Here is a 21,418-nt window from a genome sequence, read left to right on the forward strand (position 1 = left end):
AGAGTGCTTAAAACATTTTTTTTCTTTACGCGACATGTTGTGTATGTCTCTCAATAAATATGTTATATACAGTGTTTTTACTTTTTATTCATACTAAACATTTTGCAATCAGAAAGTCGTGTACAACAAAAAGTTGCTATTTAGCTGCAATATTAGCCAATTACTTATCACAAGTTTGAGCTACTACAATCAAGATGTCCGGACTAATAGATAGGGTACAGTTGACTAAATCAGTTAATTTTTTAATAAGCAAATGAGTATAAAAATCTTCTATCTGAGTGTAAAAATCAAAGAATATTACAGGCATGTAGGAATTGAATTACTTAAGATAAATAATGCTAGAAATATTGCAAATAATTGAATATATATACACTAATTATACAAATTATACAAATTATACAAATTATACAAATCATACAAATCATACGGATCATACATATTATACTATGGGGGAGTGTGAGGTGCAGTGGACTTTTCTTGTTTAGTAATGTAGAGTAGATGGTCGAGTAGGATCATACCCTTCATCATAGTCAATATGTGCATGTGCGCCATTCGTAGCAGTAGTTGTAGTTGTACTTGTAGTTGTTACTTGTGGTACTCTGGGTACATACTCACTCTTAACCACGAATATAGCAAATAAACCTATTCTCATATCCTTTTTATGCTCTCTAATATATCGAGGCATTCTACTATCTCTGAAATCAATGGGTACAAGATAGGAATCCTTTACAAATGATGGTTTCCCAGAAAGAACTCCAACTTTATTTTGAATAAGTAGATACAGATATAATCTACTAAAATCAGCATCATCATCATAAATACTCTTAATCTCAACAAAATAGAGATCTCTTGATTTCATTATTTTATCTAAATATCCATCAGCAGTACTTCTATCTAATCTACCCATAACTGTGTAAGTACTATTGGTAAAAATATCACTACAAATAGCAATAGAAGTAGATAAATTTTTAGATCTAGTAGAAGTATAATAAGAAGCTGAACCTTGAAATTCAGCAAAATCAGGAAATTTGATAGTTCCCTTCCAAATAGGAGCAGTTTTTATAGGAATTTCTGGTTCATGACCAATGATTTGATCTAATGCTTTATCATCAATAATATCATTAACATGCTCTAAATCACTTGATTCAACTGATGATTTACTCTCTGTTGAATTTTGACGAGAAGTCTCATCTTTGGTCAGTTCAGTATTTTCATCATTATCTTCTTCAACTTGTTCTTCATAAGCATTCTCTTCATCTTCATCATCTTCTTCAAGACGAGGATTAATATTATTATAAGCACTAACTTGTTCTGTATCAGCCACTATTCTTGGCTTGGTGGTTATTTCATTTTCATCAACAGAAAATCTTCTATGATCTACTTTCTTAGTAGCAATACTAATATCAATAGAATCTTGACTTTCATTTTCATTCTCACGAATAATATCTCCCTTATGAGTTCTACGAATAATATCTCTTGAATCATTTTCTGTTAAAATAATATTTTTAATATTAGAATGATTTAAAGCTTCTACTCTTTCAATTTCTTGATTAATTTCTTTAGGAGTCTTTTTAACAACTTGATCTAAAGTTATAGTACCTTTAAGAATATCTTTCATAAAATATTTCTTTAATAAGAATAAGATTCTTCTACCTTCTGCAATATAAAGTTTAGCAGCATAAGTTGTAAATATTATATCTTCAATTTCAAGAGCCCAATCAGATGCTTGCTTTTCCTTTTCTTCATTACTCTTATCATAATCAGCTGGGAAACTCTTTTTAAAATAATTATAAAAGGCTAAGGCAGTACTAACTCGATGATCATCCTTTAATTTTTCTCTAATAATTAAACTACTATCAACTTTTTTCAATTCTGCAAGACATATATTACATATATGTTTTTCTGGAATATCTTTACTTGTTCTATATCCCATACATCTAGCATGTTGCCAAGTATTACATTTTTCACAAAGTACAAATGTTCCACCTTTATCATTTTCTTCATCATAATTTGAATTATCAGTTCCACAAGGTGTACATCGAACTTCACTTTCTTCAGTTTGTGGAGTCTTTTTGTTATCTTCTGATTCTTGATATTCTTCATCTACTTCTTCTTTACCTCCTGCTCGTCTAATTTTTTTCTTTCTATATCCTATTTCTTTAATATCTTTATCTCCTTCATTTTCGCTATCACTTTGAGTTGTAACTTCATATACTTCATCTAATAATCGTTTGGTATGTTGGCCCTTATTGGCTCTCGATGATCGCCTTGTACCAGCCATAACTATATGTTTAATGATATCAATCTTATTGATTAACCGGTAAGTTCTATGTCTTATTCAGAGAGTTGGAGTCTGAATTTGACTGTCGGGGTTTGGTTTTTGTTTCGGTTTCGGTCTCGGTTTCGGAGTGGAGGGGTTCGAACGGTTGAAAGCGATGTGTAATCAACCTTTCTAAACTATAAAATCTAAATAGAAAAGGGGGATGAACAATGTTTCAAATCTACTTAGTTAAGAGAAATTATGCTAGTAATAACTATCACGTAGTATAACCACTGGGTTGACTACTTTATAGGTCTTGTGGGTTAAGGTTTATATTAATTGTGTAGTAAAAGTGTATTGGATCAATTTGACGATGTTTGAGAAAAAAAGGTTTTGGGCACTGTTACACGACCCGTACGACAAATTTATACATAACGACATTTTTGCAATTTATTATAAACTGAACACCCTATACCTAACTATACACTTTAAATTATTATTTTTTTATTTATTGTTGATTGATTATTGTTATTAATCAAATGTAGAGAATTAAATGAAAGCCCGTGTAGTGGATCGTAGACTAAAGACCTTTGATCAATGCCATAAGGTCATTGTCATCACCTAACATTTCTTCTACATTAAGTAAGGCATTCTCATTGAATAATCCTGATTTGGTAGTTCTAAACCCTTCGGAAACTGCCTCCACTATAGACGCTCTTCTTCTCTTTTGTTTGGTGGATGATACGGGGGCTGTTGCTGAAACTACTCCTGTAGTGGTTACTGCTCCTGCTCCTGCTCCTGCTCCTGCCCCAGAAGTACTTTTCTTAATGGTTGAAGGTTTGGTGACAGAAGCAAGTTTGGATGATACAACTGAAGACTTACGATGTTTATTGAAAGATGATTTGACTGCACTAGTAGTAGTAGTGGATGGAGGATAATGAGATGTAGTAATACTAGGTTCTGGATGAAGTAAGGTATTATGTAAGATAGACTTATTTCTAAATGCTCCAAGTGGTACTCTTTTCTTTTGACTATTAAAATCTCTCCAGATTCTAATATCATTTTCATCATCATTATCTAATTCACTTACATTTAATAATTCATCTAAACCTAAAGCCAGATCATCTGATCCATCAAGTGGAGTTGCTACAATACTTCTTCTAGATTTATTTTTAATATCAATAGGTTTATTGATAATATTTTTGGTTTGAAGTATTCGTGTAGATAATCCATCAATTATACCAAATGGTTTACTATCAACTGCTAACCAAGTACCAAGAACTGGTGGACGATAATCAGCGGTTTTTGATGATAATACTTCTTTTGCCTTCTGAGATCCTACTTTATTCTTATTAGTAGATTTAGGTAATGATAAATCTTCATCAGTAGATTCTCCACTATCATTATCATAATCATCATCAATTCCAAATTTATAATTAGTTTCAGTTTGAGCCACTGTTGGTGCTATAGCTACACTTTTTCTTCTTAAATTAGAATTCATTGATGTAGTTAAACTCATACGATGACTAGTAGCAGTTTTACTATCCATACTTTTAAGAATTTCTTCAGCAAGTAAATCATCATCTTCTTCAGCATATCCATCATCATCATCACTTGAACCATTATCAGAACTGAAAAAGTAATTCCATAAATAAGCATCATCATCTTCATCACTATTCATTTCACTAGGTTTTGTCTTATGTTTATGTTTATATTTATCCTTCTTATCCTTTGACAGTAAAGTATCTTGTAAATTCTGTGAAGTTCGTATTTTGACTTTAGATTGATCATTATTATTATTATTGTTATTATGACTATCTTTAAAGAATGGAGCATTGAAATCAATTAAATCTTCATAACCATCATCATCTTCTTCATCTTCATCTTCTCCATCTGATTCTGATCCACTATCAAGACTACTTTCATATTGTAAGACTTGTTTCTCATCAGTTGGATCTATAGCTTTAAAAGAATTTAATAAAGTCTTACGATTATTAGAATCACTAAAACTATAATCTTCAATTCCAATTTCTTCTCCTTCTCCTTCATCATCAAATCCATTCATTTCAAATTCATTAACTAAGAATTTTTCTTCTTCTTTTAAAAATGGATCACTTTCATCATCATCTCCAATAGAATCAGCTGAACTACTTCTTCTAAATTTAATATTATTCTTACTTTCTTCACCATAACTTGTAAATTCTTCTAAATCATTATCGGCTTGTAATGTAGCTAAAAGTTCATTATCATCGATTTCATAATCATCATCAGAACTTAATTCATCTTCTTTAATCTTTGGTACAGGTAATAATTGAGTTTCAAAATCAAAATCAAATTCAGTTACTGATTTATCTGGTATTGGACCTGATGGAGTAGGAGCACTTTCCATACTTACATCTATTTCTTCTCCAATATCTTCTTCTTGAACCTCAAATTTTTCTTCTTCTACTTCACTAATTGCATTAGATTCCATATCATCACGATCATTAGACTCATCATCACTGTTACCATTATTTCCGAAATTATCAAATTCAAATGTGAAATTGATATCTTCTGGCAAAACAGCGTCAGACCGCCGCCTTCCGAATTTTGCCTTATTGTTATTATTGTTGCTATTATTATTATTATTGGTTATATTTTGTTTCTTCAAATGGCTCTGCTTCTGTTGAGCAAGAGCAGTAATATCGGAAATGTCAACTTCAGATTCAGAGTCTAATTCCAGATCAACGTCTGATAATTCATTGCTATTAGTGATACTATTGGGTTGTTTTGATTTTAGAGCTTTCATGGCTCGAGCGGCTTGAAGAGTTCTCACTTTCTTTTGGGCTTGTAACTTGATGAAATCTACATCAGATTCATCTGAACTCGAAACTAAATCTTCATCATCTTCATCGTCTTCATCATCATCATCGTCATCATCCTGGTCGGAATTTGCAGATCCATCAGAGATATCTTGATTCCAATCCCAATTAATGGTCTTTTTGGATGATTTCTTCTTAGAACTAATTCCTTTTAATCCATTCTTACCTGACTTTTTAGTATAAGAAGGGAATTTTTGATGTTTTGAATTAGACATTTCTTCATCTGATACGGCTGTTAATGAAGATTCAGATCCATCTGATATTGATTCTACTTCATATACAGTAGATGCATTATCATAAACTTTATCTGATTCTGAAGAAGACAGATCGGCTATACTGAATCTCCTATTCTTTTTATAACCATCTTTATAATAATTATTTTTATAAGCTTTAAAATTCTTTCCACCTACAGAATTAGAATGTTTGGAGATGGCACCTCCAACAGCCTTTGACTTCTTATTATAAGAAGAAGGCTTGGGACTTTTCGCCATTTATAATTGTCTATATTATATAATTGTTTGGATTGTTTAAACGGCTTTTCGTTTTTTTTTGTAAGTTGTTATCTTATCTTATCTTATCTTTTCTTATCTGATCTAAGTACTCTATTGGGATCTATTACTAAAGTTGAATATCGAATCTGGGAAGCTAGAATTAAAAAAGTAATATTGCCTATTGAGATTATACATAATATGAAACCAATGACTGTTAAAGTTTATTAGGGTCAGGGGATGTATCAACTTAGTTAGATGATACGATTCTTTTGATTTGTAGCTTTGGGATTTTTAACTGGTACTCTAAATGTACTGGATTTGGAATGGAATCTACTGGTAGTTGGTTATATCTTGAATTCAGTAAATTATTCAGTCAATGAATAGAAATACAGGTGAATTTAGTTATTTATAAGTAAATTGATTATTTGTTATTCCCTTTGAGATGAGGTGATTATGGGACACAGAGATACGCTAAAAAAACCGGAAAAATTTGGTTATTTAGCTCGAAAGTATATTATAACGATGGCTCGGCGGGATTCGCTGGGCAACGACTATTGCGTTAGGTATTGGTGTTAAGGTTGGGGTACTTAAGGATTGCAAATATCTTATAATTACCATAAAATTTTTCCTAATTCGTAACATGAGATGAGTTATTATTTTTTTTTTCTGTGGCCCATAGTTAAGGCCCAAAAATTTCACTACCGCATTATACGAGGGACTCTTTTCATTAAGGTTATAAGTTAGATGTATAACGTAAATGGTTACTAGTTAAGTGTACGCTTATGACTATATAAACAGCTACTAAATTTAGTTTTACTTGTGATTGTGGTTGTGGTTGTGGTTGTGTTTTGGTTGTGTTTTGGTTTGTGTTTGTATCATTCAATCATATAATAACTTACACATAATACTGAAAAATAATCTACTATAAGAGGTGAAAAATTTATTGAACATTAGTTATAGAGTATTTAAATAATCAAATTCAAACTAATCGGTTACCAAAAGTTATCGATGACATACTTCAATTGAAGCATTTCTAATTGCTTGGCCTTTTCAAAATTAATATTAGTTCCTTTGAATTTGGATATGCTAGAAAGGCCAAAATCAATGAAGTAAATACGTCCGTCAGCATAAATTAAATTTGATAACTTAATATCACCATGCAATATGCCTTTACTGTGGATATATTTAAGGGCTTTGGAGGCTAGTTGCCATGCCTCCAGTTTACTAATTGTTGATTTCGCATCTGGTAGGTATTGTTCTAATATGTAATATCCAATGAAAGGCGACTTCCATTTGATAAATCCATAGGACATAATATATGGTACGTAATTGACATGACCATTAACACCTTCACTACCAGCACTGTTGGGGATTTTGAATGTGATACCATCAAGAGAATTTTCTCTTAATATTTTGTAACACTCAATCTCTTTGCAGTACATACTTAAAGAGAATATGACACCTTTATAGAATTCCTTTTTACTGGAACCACTTTTATGACCATACACTGGATTATAAACCTTCAATACAAAACACTTGTTTTTATTAACTCCTGGGCCGATATATCGCACTAAAGCAACCTGTGAATTGTAAATACCCTTTTCTGAGAGAGTGCATCCTTGTAATTTAGAATTTATCTCGAACTGATGTTCAAGAATAGGATTTTCTGAAATTTCTAAATTATGAAGGAAAACATAATAATCCATTGGAACCTCTAAATCATTATTCGTATAAACTTTTCTTATTTTGTCGAGTTTTAAGGTACTAAAAGTTAATTTATAGAAACCTTCCACAATCTTATATCTATTTGCATCTTGCAATTGAATCTCGGTATCAGATTTTGAAATCCAAGTTTTTAATTTTTCCATATTCAGTTTGCTATTCTTATTAACATTCTTTATTTGGCTATTTATCACAATAGCCACAATGGAAATTAAACTAGTAGTTGAACCGTGGTCAAAAATGGATATTTGTAATTCTAGTGGATAGCTAAAACCATCATCTATTTTTGAAATATCTATACGTTCTTGAAAACTTTTATCGGTTATTTTTATGACAATAATTGACTGGGTATCAATTATTAATGCCAAATTCGTATTGGAAAATATCATCTGGTAACCTACCTGCAATAATAATTCATTAAGTTTTTGATTATATTCTCTCTCAGAAAAAGCATCCCTTAGTCCGCTAATTTTAAACTCTACCGGCACTAAAAATTTTTCATTTTCCTTTTCAAAGCTTATAGTAATATCCGGTTTTGACAAACTAGTATTGGAAGATTCTCTAATTACTGAGAAATTGTCAAATTTAGTATTGAAATAATCCAATATAGGCCCAAAGAAAATCTGTTCAAACACACTAATAACTCCAACTTCATTCTCAATAATTAATCCACGATATTTTTCTATATCTAAATTGTCATTTACAAGTTCTATGTTTAATTTGAAGTCTTTAATTTCCTTCTCTAAATTTTTATTTCGAATATCTAACTTTGGTCGAATTAAGCAAAATTTCTGTAAAAGACTTGGGTTTCTACCAGAATAGTAGATACTAGAAATACCAGAACGTTTCCTCTTACTTGAAGGTAAAGGGAAAGAGATTGAAAAAGATGCCGCTAAGTTGAATATTGAAAATAATCTCCCATTATGGTTTATATAGTCAGTTTTTCCATACTTATCTAATAAATATATATTGATCTCACATCGAATTAATTGACCGATTTTTCGATAATCTTCTATATAGTTTTGGGATGAAAGGTACAGCTTGTCAAACTGGAGTGAAACAGGTCTCAGTTTGACGATTAAGTGAAAACGACTTAAAATAAAAGATAATTTTAACCTATTTAGCCACAAAATTCCTTCTTCTGAAACGGTTGAATCAAGCCTTTGTTTCCACTCTGCTTCACAATCATCATATTCAACAAAGAGATTGTAATCCTTATCCTCCTTTAATTTAGCAATTATAAAATCAGTAGATGAATGGATTAGCGAATTGTCTAAATATTGTATCATGGCTGATGAATTGGCACTTAGAGAAATACAACTACAAAAGATTAGAGGAATACAACCACAAATAAAAGAATACAACTACAAAAAGTTCGCAGCTAAATTATGCGCAAGTTCGCAGCTAAATTATGCAAGTCCGCAAAATCAGAAGTATTGTATAAGAATAACAAACTTCTTTCCGTAATTTATAAAAGAGTAATTATATAATATAGTTCAGCCCGTATATTTATAGCCAGCATGATTTGGGGGAAGTTTCACCTCATAGTAAGATGAGCTAACTGATTAAGAGTTGCAGCCATATAGGCTTGGAACAGGTCGTTCGCTGGCCAAGTATTGCAATAAACGGTCACGTGAGAATAGCATCACTTAAATATTTAGTAGGCCTACAAGTAACTACTTGATTTTATTTAAAAGTGTATTAAATTGTTTACGACACCCCTCTCTACGTATAGTAAGAAGAGGAATGGATTATCGTAGTGTTGAAAGACTAATATACATAAATTTATTATTTAACTATTAAGCATTTAACTAGTTAATTAACGACTTAGAACTTCTTATCGGCTTCAGCACTAGCAGTTAATCTAGCACTTAATTCGATTTGATCCTTAACGGCTTTAGTCAAGTATTCGATCATAATCACATCTTGATTGTGAGCACTGAACAAATTCTTTAATTCTTCCGTATTAGATAAAAGTTGAGGCTTGTTTAATAAAGTATTACTTAATAATCTTAATAAATCAAGATCTTTATCACTATTAGCTTCCACACCTTTAGATTCTATGAAACGTAATAAATTATCAATATTGGTAGTGACAGCTTCTAATTGATTAGATAAATAAGATAAATCAGAAGTTAATGCAGTTGAAGTAGTATTAACTGATTTTTCCCTTAATTGTTTAAAGGCAATCTTTTCAGTAATAGAACCATTTATGACTTGATTTGGAATTGGAGTGAAAATATAGGAATTGTTGGTAGTAGTAGTTTTCCAGCCAATTTGTTGAGTTGAACCAGGTTTACCAACGGTAGCTCCAACATAAGTTGATAATTTTGGTACTGTTATTTGATTATCAGCAGTTAAATATTCTACATTTAAATAAATAGCTGGGAATGGATAAGCACCTTTAGAATAAAAATCATGAATCAAACTAGTAGTACTATCTATTTGATTAGAACTTCCAAACCATCCTAAAACGGCTTCCTTTGGATGAGCTTTTTTATGTAATTGGAATAAAGTCTTATGAACACTATCTTCAATAGTAATTGAATCTCCAGTCTCATTACATGGAACAACATAAGCATCTCTGATTTCAAGTTCTAAACCATCTTCTGATCTAAGACCAACTAAAGTTCCGATGATTCTCTTTTCAGCTGAAAGTACTTGTTTAGAAACAATTTCAAGGATTTGAAAGAGTGCTGGTGCATGTATCTTAATATTGGAAGCTCCTGTAGAAGTGGAACTTGCTGGAGCAGCAACATTTGGTCTGACCAAATGCATGAATGAACTTTCTCCAGACATCTTATATACTTTATTTAGTAGTTTTAAGGTTATGTATAAGGTTATTGATCTCGATGGTCGAAGTTTTTTCACTTTTTCCACTCTCTACAGGTTTGGTACATAAAAATTTTCACTCTTCCTCTGGATGCAGGACTTGCAACCTTTTATAGTGATACACAAGGAACTTAGCTGCTTACATTGTATACATTAAGATAGTATTGAGGTTATGAAATGGTCTAATATTGCATTGAAAGCTTATGGAACCCATTCGGTTACTCCTTTCCAAAATAACGGCCCTATCCATTTCATATTGATGGCTATTGCGTGTGTCCTCATACTTAAGACACACAAGACACTCCGCGATCTTGTACTTCTCCATTACAAGAAAAAAAAACAGAGAGGTCCAAGATCGAAGACAGGGCCTGCTAATATAAAGCTAGAGATTAGGCTGCATAGCTCAATTAATTGCATAGCTACCATATAATCTGGGATTGTGGATAGATATCAGAACATATCACACCTATAAATAATGCTGTTATACCCAGATAGAGCATCTAATTCAGATAGTACTAAACAAGGAAATGGAACTGGGGCTGGGACTAGCAGTTATAACAAATCCACTAGTCAACGAACTGATAATGGAACTGAAACATCAAAGTCAAGCAAACTGGATTCCAAACCAGTAGAAAAGGACAAGAATGTCGAGGGAGTAGTACATTCATGGCTATTTCTGGAAAGTACCTATTTGAATGAAACACCTAGTCGAGTTCAATTCCGAATCTCACGTGAACAGGAGCTAGTAGAAAGAGATCATATTCATCAATTCATAGTTCAAGTGGGATCCAAGTTGAAGTTGGATAGAAGTGCTATTCTTGCAGCTTCCATATATGCTAATCGTTTCTATATGCGAATACCGATAAAGAGAAATTCTAAATTTTATGTTGCATGTGGTGCATTAGCTATATCTTGTAAATTGCACGATAATTATAGACCACCAGATAAGATTGCTTTACAAGCTGCAATAGTGGCTACTCCCGATAGAGTAGTAGATGAACAAAGTCCAGTATACTGGACATTCAAGGATCAATTATTGTATCGAGAAGAATTGATTTTGAAAACATTAAATTTCGAATTAAATGTCACATTACCTTACGAAATAAGAGATCAACTTGTTAAAGATTTGTCTAGTTCCAAGTATGCCTTATTTTATTCCAAAAAAGAAGAGATCTTTAAATATTCTATTAGTCTTATAGAATTATTATCTTCACTACCAATATTTTTAGTATTTGATACGTATACTATTTTTGGTACAGCATTAATAATAGTCATATATGAAGCAAGGTCCAAATTAAAAGAGCCAGGTTTAAAACTCCCCGAGAATTACTTGAGGATAAAATTACAAGTAGATTCTACTTTATGTTATAGTTGTTTCCAGTTTATTCTTAAACTATTAGAGCATTGTGTTCATAATGAAAAGGTTATATGTAACAAGGCAGCTAAACAGAGGATAAAGCCTATTCCCAAAAAGGATTTTATAGATGTTGCTAATGAAACCATTTTAGACTAATCTTGTCTGATTAGGATATATCTGATTTTTGGGTGCAAATTGGGAATGTTTTTTTGCCCTTGCCGCCAACTTTTAAAAAAGTTGTAACTTTTATATAGCATAGTACAGATCTTTAGTTTCATATAGTCACAAATATTACATAATACTATATCATACTATAAGTTAACTTACTGTCTAATGTTCTATCAAAATGATGGAATTGACTATCTTAAACTTAACTTAATTGATGTTGTTCTCGAAATCCAAAAAGGTGGAATATTTCCCTTGTCAGACCAAAATCTATATACCAGAAAGGATATTGAAAGTAAACTAAATGATGTACTTGCTTATTATAAAGATGGTAAGTTGTTCGAAATATTAACGGTTATTCCCTACTTTCAAAATTTAGTATCAATTCCTCCCTCACTTCGCTTCATATTTGCACTTACCTTATATCGATTAGGAAGAATGAAACCAGCTTTAAGAGAAATGGCTTTAGCTATTGAATTAGAATTTGTTCCGGATAAAAAGCATATGTATATTTCACATCTTCAATCTATGTTTATTTCGGCAAACAAAAGAGATAATGCCATGATGTGTTCGGGTGAGATTATGATAGAATCCCAGGCTGAGTTAATGGAAAACGATTATCAAGTTGACACAAATATCCTGAATATGTTAATGGAACTACATACAACACAAAGTTCTTTACTTAAATCACCCACTGTACCTTCGGATGATTATTTTAAATATGGAATATTAACTATGCATCAGCAAGTAGATATGTTTCTCCAAGCCAATGGAACTCTTCCTGATAGGTCATTAGGTAAGTTATGTAAAGAAGTTCGACTGAACTTATCTAAGGTTGTAGACGATTTACAAAACCTGGACTTATCTGCAGATGATGTTGGACTTACTACCACTTCTGAATTGGTATTCGAAAGTATTTTATCATTTCCACCCATCTATTTATTTGAAGATCTTATGGATAAAGAAGGCAGCTTAAAAGCTTTTCTTAATTTTCATATGCCATTTTACGAAAAGATTCATTATTCTGTTAAGCCAAGTTTATTAATTTCTAGATTGAAGAAATGGAAAGTAAGAGATGTTTGGTCCATTGCTGAAGTAATGGTGGTTCATAAGACTATCATGGGATTCTTACAGTATTACCGGGAAGATTATGATAAAGCAGAAACTATGTTATCGTGGGTGTATAATTTTTTAATCAAAATAGAGGAGCTGTTTGATACTCCATTTTATAGTAGCATTCTAAGTGTTAGGAATTCACAAATCATGTTGATATTCATTGGTTATTGTAAAGTCAATAAACAACAACATTCTAAAGAGAAATTATCCAGCTTTCTTACTACATTGGCTACCTCGTTAAATGAAATTATAGAAGAGGAATCTTCAGCATCTTCATCGTTGGTACTATGTAACCTATATAATGTTTATGGCTTAGTGTCAGAACGACTTTCATACCTTGAAGGTAAGACAATAGCAATTGATGATGGAATGGGTAATTCTAGTGAAGCTACATATTACGAAAGAAAAAGATTAATTTGTCTGATAAAGAATTACATACAAAGTGTATCAGAAGTTTATGAAGATGATACCATAATTGTTTCATTCTATGATAGAATCTTATGGTGTATATTATTAGCGGGAGGAATTCATATCAAGACTTTGCACTTTTTCACATTACTTAGAAATCATTATTATATCACTTCATCTTATCAATATCTTTACAATGTTTTAGATAAAGAAGGATGGTTTTTTCAGGATAAAGATAAAAGAAATTTAGGCTACTATGAGAATGGTTGGGATATTATTGAGAAAGTTAATGCCGTTATGGAAACTCCAGAAGTCAAAAATATTCCTAATATTTGGAGTTCTGAACATGGAAATGTTCTCCTCATACCACAGATATATGAACAGAATAAACGGCTAGTATTATTGAATGACTCCTACGAGATCATAAATGAAGAGAAACAGTTTATAGAATCGGTCAATAATCACATTGAGCCCAAGCATAAATCTTGTCTCAAGAAGCTGGTAAGTCAAGATTTCTCTGAGACCATTATAGAAAGTCGTTCAATGATATTGACTTGGTTCGAATCTCATAGACTGAAGAATAAATCTATACCTAATGTAGTTCAATCGTTTATATAAAGTTAATTATAAATCATATGGTCTTTTTAGCAATCATTTCGCAACGATGAGGCCGGGATTTGAAGTCCACAGCCTGGCGCGAGCACAAAAGATTTGAAATTATACATAGTTTAGTATCATCGTCTATGCAACTTTTACTAGTAACTGACTGGTAGTCACAAATCGCCATGGATGATTCGGATGTTGATGACATCCATTTGGATATTTTCCGAGAACTAGATACTGATCTCATAGAGATTTTCAGACGGGGTCAACAAGGTTCATTATTTAGTGGATTACCTGCTGGACAGCATAATCAACGATTAGATACATTAAATGAATATATTATAGCCAGAACTGATCAACTTAGTAGTCGGAGGCATCATGAAAGGGAGAGAGATTTGTATTCAAGAAGTTTGTTCTATTTTGTATGGATTTTTGGATTATTACCGTTGCCGCCTTTAAGATTACATTCAATATGGAGGCGATATAAGCCCACTAATTTAAAAACCTTTATAATAAAGTTAATAACTAGAATACTAATGTTATGTGTTAAAGTGATTAGGTTTATCTCATTTATAATAGCTTCAAGTGCATATTTACATGGTATTTTACGAAACTTATTAATATTCAGTAATTTCCTTACATTTTCAGAAAACTTTATGAGAGATGTATTAACTTATATAATTAAGGATTCTCAAGATATTCTTGATAGACATATACAAGTGAAGAAACATGGAGGTGATTTATTTTATTTTACGAATTATAATGATTATCTGCTACTCGATACCATTAAGAATGTTCTTATTAATTGGTTAGCTAAATGCATATCCTCTGATTGTTTATTCTATAAGCAAGAAGATCATCCAGTTGATATTGAATGTCTGATACTGACCAATAGTTTAATATTTAAGTTTTCTGATGTACTAGTAGCTTTTTTCCCATCATTTTCAAATGAAAGAATGACATTTTATTTGAAATCTAGTACAGTTATGATATTTGTACTTTATGCATTGATTGGAGATCTCGTTTGTATGAATATAATGGTGTTTTTCTTTTATAATATTGGTAAACGAGTTGTGGGTTATAAATCAGTGTTTGGGAATTTGGGAGCTATCGTGTATCATACGTTATTTAGCGAAGTTTGCTAGAATTATCATAAATAACAAATATATGGTTATTAAAAATATGTGTACTGTAAATTTACTAGTTTTATAACTATTGTATTCAACTAATATCTCTACCTTTCAGTTGTAAGTCACTATGTTGCAAAATGGTGTTGTCTAAATAAGCGACAATTGATCTCAAATAAGACATAGTTTGCGACAAAACCTGCAGATACCGATTCTTCAAATTTATGGGGAAATATCTTTAATTGGTGGGGGTTTGTATTGCTAATTGAAAAGTTTAGACATTGCTAACAATAATACTGTACTAAAATGAGTCAATTGCCTGAGTATATGGATGCCATTGTATTCCATGGTCCATTTGATGTTAGAACTGAAAAGAGAAAAACACCTACTATTGTAGATCCTTCGGATGTAATTCTTAAAGTTAAATATTCCGGATTATGTGGGTCGGATTTACATAGTTATCGTGGTCATATTAAGGGACCAGTTGATACTATAATTGGTCACGAATTTTTAGGTACTGTTGTTGCCAAGGGATCACACGTAAAAGATTCAGACTTTGAAATTGGTCAAGATGTTTTAAGTACTTTCACTATTCAGTGTGGGGTATGCTGGTATTGCGAGCATGGATATTCGGGACAATGTGATAAAACCAATACTTTTGGTAAAGTTGGATTAGATGGAGGTCAAGCTGAATATGTTAGGATTCCTTATGCTAAATCCACTTTGATAAAGAAACCTGAAGATAAGAGTGGTAATGTTGATGATTCAATTTATGTGTTGATGGCTGATATCTTCGTTACAGGATATTACGGAGTCAAAAAGATCGTTAACAATTTAAAGAATGAATCATCAGAAGGAGCAGCTAAGCAGGATATTTCGGATGTTACGATATTACAATTAGGTCTTGGACCTGTTGGATTATGTGCATTAAAAGTTTTAAAGCATTTTGGATTCAAAAAAATTGTTTGCGTAGATAGTGTCCCTTCAAGATTAGAAGAAGCTAAGAAACTTGGGGCTTATGAAGTGATTAATTATGAAACCGATGGCGATGCTATTAAAAAAGCCATTCATGAAGTTACAGCCGGTGTTGGATTTGATGCTGTTCTTGAAGTTGTAGGTGCTTCTAGTGCTTTAAGAACAGCTTATGATTCTGTTCGTAGAAATGGATTTATCTGTTCGCTAGGAATGGCACATGGTCCACTACCATTTGATGGACTTGAATGTTACTTAAAGAATATTAATGTCTCATTCGGTAGATGTCATGCATGGTCTTTATTCCCTGAAGCTCTAGAAATCTTTGAAAAGATGAAGGGTGATTTTACTCATTTTATTGATCATAAGGTTGGCTTGGATCAGGCTAAAGATGCTTTTGAATTGTTTGATCATCACAAAGTTAACAAGGTTGTTTTTGATTTGAGTAATTAGATCTGTCGAAATTTCGCAGCTATTTTTGCAATAGTTATAGAATGATATATACATATACATATAGATATACGATATTTATATAATTACTATACACAATAAACAATAAATCCTTTGCTATTCTACAATACATCACATCACTTTACAATCATGCTCATAACTATATACTGTATACACTTAAAGTAAACCTCTAAGCTTCAGCTAATATCCGAAATACCGAATTATCCATTGCGCTCCTGCACACCGACCCACGGAAACTCAAAAAGAACTCGAAAAAAAATTTGTGGGAGTGTCGGTCCGTGGACGGGAAGAGGTGATTAGACATATCCATAGTTAATCAATTAGTTGCAACTGAATCGGTAATTAGATTAAGGAGATTACTGCAAAAATGGTTAAAAAATTGAAAGACGAGCAAAGGGAATCTTTTCTGTATGGTTCAGGACCAACAGAAGGTCTGAGTCAGAGTAATTCTTCATATCTTACTTCTAATGAATCTAATGTTAGAGGATCCGGACAAGGTCAACCTTCAGGATCAATTAATTCATCTGTACCTATACCTGGTACAACTACGGTATTACCTGCTATAACAGGACCTTCAATAGGTACTAACCCTGTAGTAGGTTCTCATTCTGGAACTACAGTTACCACACCTTTTGTATATAGTTCTCCAGGAAATTATCCTCCACCACAACAATTAGGTAACTATTCATTACCTCATGGGCCAATGCAATTAGTACCACCTATTTCTTCAACACAACATTTAGATCAGAATCATCATTTAGATAGTTCTAATAGAACTAGAATGAGGGTTAGTAAAGCTTGTGATAGGTGTAGAACTCAGAAGATTAAATGTTCAGCCTCATTTCCTTGTGAACCATGTAAAAGAAATAAAAAGGAGTGTACATATTCTGCCATATATAATACTACTGTTTCTGGATCTAATTTGAATGGAGGTTCAGCAGAATTAAGAGATAGTAGTCAATTTCCTATTAATAAGAGACAAAGAGTGGCCGTAGAACCATTTGGATTACCAGTCGTTAGCAGGACTAATGAAAGGGAATATATATCTCATTTAGAAAATAGAGTTCATTATCTTGAAAGTTTATTATCTACATCAACCAATGAAACTTTCAAACCTCCATCAACAAAAGAGCCAGAGAATCCCGAATTAGAAAAGTTGTTGATTAGTCCTAGTAGTAAATGGAGATTCCTGAGAAGACATCAAAATTTATTAATAATAGAGTTATGTAAGTCCATGTATGAGAATCTATCTGAAGATCTGAAAAAGGAAGTTACCTTACCTAGAACTCAATATTTTGGTTGGAATATGTCGGGTTGTAATTATATTAACTCTGAAGAATTACCTAAATTACCAGATTTGGTTATTTATCCTGATGAATATGTTGAGTATTATTTCAAAGAGATTAATCCATTACTTGCCATATTACACGAAACGGTTTTCAAAGAACAATATATGGCATATGATAAGTTGCTTCGAGAGCAATTTTCCCTTAATAAGAATGTTAATGATCGTGATTCGAAGACTAATCAGACTCGACTTTTCAGTGCTATTTTATATTTAGTATGTGCTTTATCCATTAGATTTATGGAAATGCAAAAGCCCAAGGGTCCATCTATGGAAAAATTAAAACTTGAAGAGAAATTGTTTAGATATGGTTATAAGGTTGTTTCAATCTTAAGTTTTGAATGGGAATCCTTTGAATTGATTCAAAGTTGGTTGTTGATTGCATTATATTTACGTATAAGTCATCGTCAAACATCTTCATTCCATGCTTTAGGTCAAGCTGTTACTATGACTAAAGCTATGGGTATTGGTCAAGACAATCCTAAACTTCATGTTTCAACTCCTTATGAAAGACTTAAGGCAAAGAGAATTTTCTGGTGTGTTTATACTTTTGATAGATTATTTGGTTTGCAAACAGGAAGGTATTCTGGATTAAGAGATGAAGATTTGGCTCGACAATTCCCTACATTTGATTTTCTTGAAGAAACTAAACGTGATGATTGGATAACTTTACCCGCATTTGCATTAATTCATATTGCAAGAATTTCTAATTTTGTACATACATCTGTTGATGATAATCCTGAATTAGTCAAATATCAACAGATCAATAAAGAGTTAGTTCAACTTCATGATTGGTTCAATGTCAATGGATTTAGAAATCTATCATTATTTAGTAAAACAGCAGAACCCGATGTTACTGGACAAATGCAACAGAAACAAAGTGGGAATGTGACTATTAGTTCATTAGTTAAGGTTCAAGTAAAATTACATTATTATGATCTTGTATTATGTTTCCATGGAAAGATTTTATTCAATTATATTGGAAGAAGAATTAGTAGCCATGGACTTAAAATTGAAATGGTATTGGACGCATGTCACGGTATTTTAGAAGTGTTAGATAAGACTAATAAGGCTGGATTATTATATACTCCATGGTATTTAGTGTTATTATTATTATTTAATACTGGTGTGAATGCTGTAACATTAATCAATAGTGGTATTTTTGTTGATCAGGCTCGGGGGATTTTAAAGGGAACTATTCGATTATTGACAATACTTAAGAAGTCACCCGTCCGTAATGAACAAGGTAAAATCATCATTAAGGAAAGATTTAAGATGGTTAAAGAATGTCTTTGGGCATTGAAGACGGCCAATAGAATATTATCATTGAGATTACAAGAGGATATAAAGGCATTAGATTCCATAGGTACAGATCATGGATCATCTGATGTAAACAAGGCTAAATTCGTTCAATTAGGATTAAATAATGAAGTTCGGGAGGGATCTTCTAAACAATTAGAGAATTCGAAAGATGAGTTCAATGATGTATTTGAAAAGCAATTACATAGAGGTGAAGAACCTATTGAGTCATCATCTAACCAGAATAATAGTAATAACAATAAAAATATTAATTCAGTTGATAATTCAACTCCTGGTTCAGATATTAATAATGGAGGGATTGGATCAGTTGATAGTAATGGACCTCGTGATCCTAACAGTGCTAGTGCTGACGATGTTGATAACTTATTTAGTAATCTTAAATGGTTCGATCAGTGGATGGACTTCAATTATGATTTTTAAACATTTAAATTTATTTTATGGATACTAAATAGTAATAAATGAGACATATATTTTATACGGACTTTAACGGTTATAGTTTAAGTACCCCATAATGTGTAGATAAGAAGTGCATGAAATTTTTCCGAAGTGTGCTGCAGATAAGTCTACTCCAAAAAAATAGTAAATTGGGAAGCAATACCCGTCTTCAAGTAAGTTGAACAAGTAGCAAGGCAGACACATAGGGGGTGAAGAGGCTGAGACGAGAATGGGAGAAGTATACCCGAGTTTTATATACATTCTTTTTTTGTTTGCAGTTTAATCTGGATTAAGTTATCTAAAGAGTGGACCATGAGCTCCGTGTCAGTATGGGTTCTATAATTCTTAACATTCGTATTTTTATATGAATAAATGTACATATACACATTCACACAGTAGCGTATAGCAACAGAAAATAGCAGTAGCAAAAGTCGTTAACGGCGTTATCCCTGAAACCTAACAATGCTAAACGGTTGTTGCAAAGGACTAGAACTTACGAATGAAAGGAGTAATCTAAAAAATAAATTTAATGTGGTGGGGGAAGGAGACATTTTCATGCAAGCCTTAGAGTAAATATTTTTATGGAAGGTGAGAACGCAAGCGGAGATAAGCTCTAGCGTTGAGATTTGCATTCCTACCTAATTTGGGGAATTTGTTATTGATGACAAGGCTGCAAGAGATGTCAATTAAAGGCAGCTAAATACATCCTACCATGACAAACAGCTCTTTGTTAGAAATCAGATGCTTTGCGTTAAACTTTAATGTCTTATGAAAAGATCTATTAATAAACTGGGGTCATTTAATATTTAACAATTTTATTAAGGTACTGACGAATCTCGAGACTTGGCAAAACCTTAATGAGCCACTTCTTTTACAGCAGTTACATGTTGTTGATGCAATAAAATAGGAGTTGATCTTTTCGTATTTGATAGATGGGGTGGCGCGACATAATAGTCAAAAAAATACCCAAAGCCGGGAATCTTTCTCAAATAGGAAAATTTTTTATTTCTTTATCTTGCCGGTGGGGCAATGTACGCTGGAGAGAAAATGAGGGGGCGGGGTAAATATATTAAGAATAAGCAGCAACTATAATTCACTTCAATATTTCTATCGGTTAGCTTAGCGATTAAATTCAATTCCGTAGGATTCAGAAGAAGTTCAAAACTGAATCAAAACTAAGCGAGAAAGTAAAGAGCAGTTAATCTTATGAGAACAGGAATCATCCAAGTATTACAATCAGTTGCTTATATCACCACGAATATCTCCGTGTTCGTTACTATATAGATTATTTTCAGGCGACTTGTCTATGGATTGATTTATTTAATTGTGGACTTAACCAATCTAGAACTTCTCTCGGGGTCAAAGGAAAATGTAGAGTCATGTGGAGAACGGATTGACACTTCCAGTCCACATTTGTATAACAGTAATCAGAAAAGAGATTCTATATAAAAATTCACATGGAAAATTAGTTACAGCAATAAATGGAACGGCTAGATGTAATTATTGATTTTCAATTTGCTATCATGTATGTAAAGTGTGGCCTGGAGAAGGTCTGGGAATATAATTGATGTGGAGAGCTTTTATTTTTACTGTTGCTTCTGTCCGCTTGCACTTACTGTAGTTTCCCATAGACTTTCGGAAGTCAATGTGCAATTAACCGATTTCAGAGTTATATGTTGGATAATAATAGTCTTAGGGCATTCGAAATGTAGCATGATATTGATGTTGCAACCTTTGTCAGTTATAGCGAGAATTAAAGAGCGAACTTTCCGAAATATCCCGTAATATCCCAAGCCGAATTTAGGAACAACTACACTTGTTATTTTTCATCTATGGCTTTCTAACATCCCTTTACTGTATCATTAACCGAGTAATTTCTTTGTAATTACTTTCAATTGTTTTACGTTGTTCTTTGTCTTTTAAATGATATTAA

General features: G+C 32.2%; 9 protein-coding genes across 9 annotated transcripts; 5 read left to right on the forward strand and 4 right to left on the reverse strand. All coding sequences in view use genetic code 12, as the record gives it.

The window, feature by feature from the left end:
- Positions 1-115: 115 nt before the first annotated feature.
- Positions 116-2,587, reverse strand: RJT21DRAFT_34186 (uncharacterized protein). Its single transcript, XM_064884213.1, has one exon. It carries the CDS (start codon positions 2,279-2,281, stop codon positions 482-484), a length of 1,800 nt encoding a protein of 599 aa, XP_064738529.1. The 5' UTR covers positions 2,282-2,587; the 3' UTR covers positions 116-481.
- A 253-nt stretch (positions 2,588-2,840) lies between these two features.
- Positions 2,841-5,612, reverse strand: IFH1 (Ifh1p; the record flags this gene model as incomplete). The annotated part of the gene is made up of 1 exon (XM_064880210.1): positions 2,841-5,612. One exon carries the CDS (start codon positions 5,610-5,612, stop codon positions 2,841-2,843), a length of 2,772 nt encoding a protein of 923 aa, XP_064738530.1.
- A 659-nt stretch (positions 5,613-6,271) lies between these two features.
- RJT21DRAFT_126450 (uncharacterized protein) lies at positions 6,272-8,623 on the reverse strand (the record flags this gene model as incomplete). Its single annotated transcript, XM_064882859.1, has 2 exons — positions 6,272-8,189; positions 8,508-8,623. The coding sequence occupies 2 exons, from the start codon at positions 8,621-8,623 to the stop codon at positions 6,605-6,607; spliced, it is 1,701 nt and encodes a 566-aa protein (XP_064738531.1). The 3' UTR covers positions 6,272-6,604.
- A 102-nt stretch (positions 8,624-8,725) lies between these two features.
- On the reverse strand, positions 8,726-10,209 carry RJT21DRAFT_120324 (uncharacterized protein). Its single transcript, XM_064881687.1, has one exon. The coding sequence runs from the start codon at positions 10,131-10,133 to the stop codon at positions 9,162-9,164; it is 972 nt and encodes a 323-aa protein (XP_064738532.1). The 5' UTR covers positions 10,134-10,209; the 3' UTR covers positions 8,726-9,161.
- A 104-nt stretch (positions 10,210-10,313) lies between these two features.
- Positions 10,314-11,841, forward strand: BUR2 (Bur2p). Its single transcript, XM_064881688.1, has one exon. The coding sequence runs from the start codon at positions 10,642-10,644 to the stop codon at positions 11,677-11,679; it is 1,038 nt and encodes a 345-aa protein (XP_064738533.1). The 5' UTR covers positions 10,314-10,641; the 3' UTR covers positions 11,680-11,841.
- Positions 11,842-11,856: 15 nt separating this feature from the next.
- RJT21DRAFT_113912 (uncharacterized protein) lies at positions 11,857-13,830 on the forward strand (the record flags this gene model as incomplete). Its single annotated transcript, XM_064880211.1, has 1 exon — positions 11,857-13,830. One exon carries the CDS (start codon positions 11,857-11,859, stop codon positions 13,828-13,830), a length of 1,974 nt encoding a protein of 657 aa, XP_064738534.1.
- An 84-nt stretch (positions 13,831-13,914) lies between these two features.
- Positions 13,915-15,201, forward strand: RJT21DRAFT_34212 (uncharacterized protein). Its single transcript, XM_064884214.1, has one exon. It carries the CDS (start codon positions 13,998-14,000, stop codon positions 14,958-14,960), a length of 963 nt encoding a protein of 320 aa, XP_064738535.1. The 5' UTR covers positions 13,915-13,997; the 3' UTR covers positions 14,961-15,201.
- Positions 15,013-16,505, forward strand: RJT21DRAFT_120328 (uncharacterized protein). The gene has a single exon (XM_064881689.1). It carries the CDS (start codon positions 15,249-15,251, stop codon positions 16,365-16,367), a length of 1,119 nt encoding a protein of 372 aa, XP_064738536.1. The 5' UTR covers positions 15,013-15,248; the 3' UTR covers positions 16,368-16,505.
- A 142-nt stretch (positions 16,506-16,647) lies between these two features.
- Positions 16,648-19,520, forward strand: CTA7 (Cta7p). The gene has a single exon (XM_064881690.1). It carries the CDS (start codon positions 16,753-16,755, stop codon positions 19,468-19,470), a length of 2,718 nt encoding a protein of 905 aa, XP_064738537.1. The 5' UTR covers positions 16,648-16,752; the 3' UTR covers positions 19,471-19,520.
- Positions 19,521-21,418: the final 1,898 nt, after the last annotated feature.

This window comes from Scheffersomyces amazonensis, assembly GCF_036850825.1.
Source record: "Scheffersomyces amazonensis strain UFMG-HMD-26.3 chromosome Unknown RJT21scaffold_3, whole genome shotgun sequence".
NCBI classification, from domain to species: Eukaryota; Fungi; Ascomycota; class Pichiomycetes; order Serinales; family Debaryomycetaceae; genus Scheffersomyces; species Scheffersomyces amazonensis.